Source organism: Pseudophryne corroboree, chromosome 4 (assembly GCF_028390025.1).
Source record: "Pseudophryne corroboree isolate aPseCor3 chromosome 4, aPseCor3.hap2, whole genome shotgun sequence".
NCBI lineage: Eukaryota > Metazoa > Chordata > Amphibia > Anura > Myobatrachidae > Pseudophryne > Pseudophryne corroboree.
In genome coordinates this window covers 369,060,788-369,065,691 of record NC_086447.1, presented here as the reverse complement: position 1 = coordinate 369,065,691, position 4,904 = coordinate 369,060,788, and the positions used below count along the sequence as shown (strand labels likewise).

Genomic DNA, 4,904 nt, shown 5'->3' with positions numbered 1-4,904 from the left:
TTTTTTAATAAATTTATAAAAAGTGTGCCCCAGAATGGACCAATAGTTTCTTGCCCTTTACGTCACTGCAAAAACCTTCTACCATAAAAGCTTAACTGTTAAGTGACTGATCCTGGTCTCCACCATCATATCCCCAAGGTCATCTCTGTGGATGCCTATGGACCCTGAAGAAGAAATAATGTGCTCAGGGTTACTACGCAGCACAGTAGCAGTGATCACATTGTATTGAACAAACAATGGCAGGCTTTATGTCTTAACATACAATAAAACCATCAGAAGCAGCTGAAGAACTAGGAAGTGGGTTCTGTAGAGATGAGGAGGAATTCTGCTGGATGGCTTTTTTAAATGTTTCACCAGAGTCATCTGTTTCATTAATAATGGTTTTTGCCTTAGAAGTCGATCTTTGATTTTATAAACGGACATGACTTCTTGTTCTGTTATGAATGCACGCTGCTCTAGACCTTCAATAAGCCCATCACACATTTTCACCATGTCGTCTATAGATATTTTTTCTGCAGTGTTAACAATAACAACGTCATCTTCATCGTCACTGTTTTCAAGACCACCTTCATTCAGAACCATTTCCGCTATTTCACCATCGGTCAATGAATGAATAACTGGAGCATCATTGTCGATGTCAAAAACTTCTGCGATATCCGCTTCTTCCAGGTTATTGATGGATTCTGAAGGTATGTTTCTTGCATATGCAAGGAGGTCAGACACCATTGCTTGCTCACTTGAAATATGGAAACCTTCAAAGTCATCTGCTTCATCATCTTCACTGCTGAACATAGTTGCTGGCCAGAGGTTGTGCCAGGCATGCATGACTGTCTCTTTAGTCACCTTGTTCCAAGCATTGGCAACAGCATAAATGGAATCCTTAAAGCTAAACGCCTTCTGAAAACCTTGCACACCCATGCCTCTGTTCACTGCTGCTAGCATGTTGTTCAAGAAAGAGTTTTTATATTTACTCTTCAATGATCTAAGGATACCCTGGTCACACGGCTGAATTAATGAAGTCACATTAGGGGGAAAGTATATGACATAAACGTTATTTTTGATGAGAAGTTCAGCCGAAGGATGAGCAGAACAGTTGTCAAGGAGTAAAAGAATCTTGCAGTCGTCATCCAGTCCAGCTTCCCTGCAGTGAGCACGAGCCTCTGGTACAAAATGTTTGTGAAACCAATCGGAAAAGATTTCCCTGGTGACCCAGGCCTTTCTGTTGGCATAGTAATGGACTGGTATGAAGTTTACTCCTTTTAAACAGCGAGGACGCAAACTTTTGCCTATCACAACAAGTTTACTCTTATGTGTGCCTGCTGCATTAGCACATCCCAGCACAGTTATTCTCTCCTTTGAATCTTTAATTCCTGTAGGAGCTGAGTCATCAGCTGTAGTCAGTGTCTTTCTGGGACAATAACGCCAAAACAGTGATGTTTCATCTGCATTATAGACTTGTTCTGGCGTTATATTTTCATCTGCCGTGATCTTAGCAAACTCGCCAATGAATTTCTCCGCTGCTTCTTGATCAGCAGATGCTTTATCACCACAAATCTTTAAAAATGTTATGCCGTGTCTTTTCTTAAATTTCTGTAACCATCCTATTGTATATTCACAATTCCCTTCAATATTCAGTTCATTGTGAAAAATCTATGCTTGTTTCATAATCAGCATACCAGTAAGTGGCACGTGTTCACTGCGACGCTGACGAATCCACTCTTTCAGTACACGATCCAGATCTACAATTTTAGACTTATGCAGTGTTTTTCTGTTATTCATTAACTTCTGTTCATCACTTTCAGCATAGAATTTCAATAGTTGAGCCTTCTGTTTCTTCAGGTCATGTATGGTGGTCACGCCAACACCAAACTCTTCAATAAGACGTTTGATACTCATACCGCTTTCCAGTTTCTGCAGCAGCTTGACTTTATCTGCTATAGATAAACAGCAACGCTTCCTTTGTTTCCCACCAGACTGTCTGCAAGACTTTTTGACATTTTCACCACTATACAGTGTATTTACACTACAGAGCACTTTCTCTTGGTATCTGTAAAGACAGTCAATGAGACAGGTTGACTTTAATAAGCCACTAGAGTGAATAAACTGTATACTGCAATCTAGATAATAATAATGTACCTGTAATAATAACTTTATTTATATAGCGCTCTTTCTCGAACAGGACTCAAGGCGCTTTACAGACATCAAAAACATGTAGAGCAGGGGTGCACAACATGTGGTCCTCCAGCTGTTGTGGGATTACTCATTACACATGTTGAGTAGTTCTAAAACAGGAGGGCCACATGCTGAGCACCCCTGCTGTAGAATAAAAGTTACATCTTTTGTGGTAGGCCACAGGCAAAACTTACCCACCATGGCTTTCAGACACACAACAGGCTAATGGTGTCCCACGGGCCAGCAGGTGGGTGGGGGTGGAAAGCACTGGAGTAGGAGTACAGGTACAGCGTAGCAGCAGGCTCCAACCTCAGAAGAACAGCAGGGAGGAAGTCACATAAAGACGTAACAGAAGGCAAAGCTGGATGAAACAAGAAAAAAAGAGTGCTGCTGAAAGACAAATATTTGCGTACCATCTTTTCCTTTAAATAAAGCCCCCCCACTATAGCACCAGTTACACATAATGCCCCCTAGTATAGTGCCAGTCACACATAATGCCCTCTAGTATAGCACCAGTTACACATAATGCCCCCTAGTATAGTGCCAGTCACACATAATGCCCTCTAGTATAGCACCAGTTACACATAATGTCCCCCAGTATAGCGCCTGATACACATAATGCCCCCATTGCATCCCTATCCCCTGTGCTGCATGCCCCATACATCACAACTTACATGAGCAGGATGCTTCAACGTAGGCAGGCTGCAGCTGTCAGGGCTCCAGCTGGAAAGCACTGGAGTAGGAGTACAGGTACAGCGTAGCAGCAGGCTCCAACCTCAGAAGAACAGCAGGGAGGAAGTCAAATAAAGACGTAACAGAAGGCAAAGCTGGATGAAACAAGAAATAAGAGTGCTGCTGAAGGACAAATATTTGCGTACCATCTTTTCCTTTAAATAAAGCCCCCCAGTATAGCACCAGTTACACATAATGCCCCCTAGTATAGTGCCAGTCACAAATAATGCCCTCTAGTATAGCGCCAGTTACACATAATGGGCCTAATTCAGACCTGGTCGCACGCAGGCTATTTTTTGCACTGCTGCGACCAGGTGTTTGCCGCCCACAGGGCAGGGGGGATTCGCTGTGCAGGGCTGCAAGCGCTTGTGCAGAGAGCGGCACAAACAAAAGTTTGTGCAGTCTCTGCACAACTCAGGACTTACCCGCTGCGATGAACCAGGACGGAGCTGACGTCAGGATCCCTCCCTGGAAACGGCCGGGAACGCCTGCGTTCACATGGACACTCCCTGAAAATGGTCAGTTAATGCCCACGAACGGCCTCTTCCTGTCAATATTCTAGCGATCGCCGGTGCGATCGCTTTCTTCGTTAGATCCGTCGCTCCCTGGCGACGGATCTAATGCACCTCAGACCTGATCACACCGCTGCAAAAAAATGGCAGCGTGCGATCAGGACTGAATGACCCCCATAGTCCCCCAGTATAGCGACAGTTACACATAATGTCCCCCAGTATAGCGCCTGATACACATAATGTCCCCCAGTATTGCGCCAGTTACACATAATGTCCCCCAGTATTGCGCCAGTTATACATAATGTCCCCAGTATAGCGCCTGATACACATAATGCCCCCTAGTATAGTGGCCGGTGGCACACACAAACACACTGGGCCCAGGGGACATGGTGACACATACACACACTGGGCCCTGGGGACATGGTAACACACACACACACTGGGCCCAGGGGACATGGTGACACATACACACACTGGGCCCTGGGGACATGGTAACACACACACACACACACACACACACTGGGCCCAGGGGACATGGTGACACATACACACACTGGGACCTGGGGACATGGTAACACACACACACACTGGGCCCAGGAGACATGGTGACACACACACACACACACACACACACACACACACACACACACACACACACACACACACGGTCCTGGAGGGAGAGGCATTGCCATGATGACACTGGGGCCTGGTAGGGGGGGGCACAGTGATACACATACTGGGGTCTGGGAGGGGGATCAGTACAAAATCCCGCCGGACGGGATCCCGTCGGTCGGAATACCGATACCGGCATCCCGACCGGCACAATCCCGTCGTGGACACCCACAGAGGGAGAATATGTCGGGACTGTGCTGGTCGGGATCCCGGTGTCGGTATTCCTACCGCCGGGTTCCGTCCGGCGGGATCTTGGCCGCATCCCCTGGGACGACATACACACTGGATCCTGGGGACATGGTCTCACACACACACACACACACACACACACACACACACACACACGGTCCTGCAGGGAGATGCATTGATATGATGACACTGGGTCCTGGAGGGGGGGGGGGGGTGACGTGATGACACATAACACCTTGCAGCCGGGGGAGGGCACACACACTGGGTCCTGGAGGGGGAGGGGGGTGATGTGGTGACACATACACTTTGCAGCCAGGGGAACACACACACGTACACACACACACACACACACACACACACACACACACACACTGGGTCCTGGAGGGGGAGGGGGGGTGACGTGGTGACACATACACCTTGCAGCCGGGGGAGAGCACACATACTGGGTCCTGGAGGGGGAGGGGGGGGTGACATGGTGACACATACACCTTGCAGCGCATACACACACACGTGTGCGCGCGCGCTGCAAGGTGTATGTGTCACCATGTCACCCCCCCCTCCCCCTCCAGGACCCAGTGTGTGTGTGTGTGTGCTCCCCCGGCTGCAAGGTGTATGTGTCACCACGTC

The 4,904-nt window shown here is 47.8% G+C and overlaps 1 protein-coding gene across 1 annotated transcript; it reads right to left on the bottom strand.

Annotated features, from left to right (window-relative positions):
- Positions 1-246: 246 nt before the first annotated feature.
- LOC134910914 (jerky protein homolog) lies at positions 247-1,896 on the bottom strand. The gene is made up of 2 exons (XM_063919300.1): positions 1,677-1,896; positions 247-1,601 (listed from the first exon to the last, which is right to left on the bottom strand). Exons 1-2 carry the CDS (start codon positions 1,894-1,896, stop codon positions 247-249), a joined length of 1,575 nt encoding a protein of 524 aa, XP_063775370.1.
- Between the last annotated feature and the right edge of the window lie 3,008 nt (positions 1,897-4,904).

Excerpts from the sequence above, each read along its gene's own strand:
- LOC134910914 (XM_063919300.1), bottom strand. The coding sequence starts at position 1,896 with ATGAGTATCAAACGTCTTATTGAAGAGTTTGGTGTTGGCGTGACCACC. Across the intron at positions 1,602-1,676 it reads TGAACACGTGCCACTTACTG|GATGGTTACAGAAATTTAAG; the intron begins GTATGCTGATTA and ends AATATACAATAG.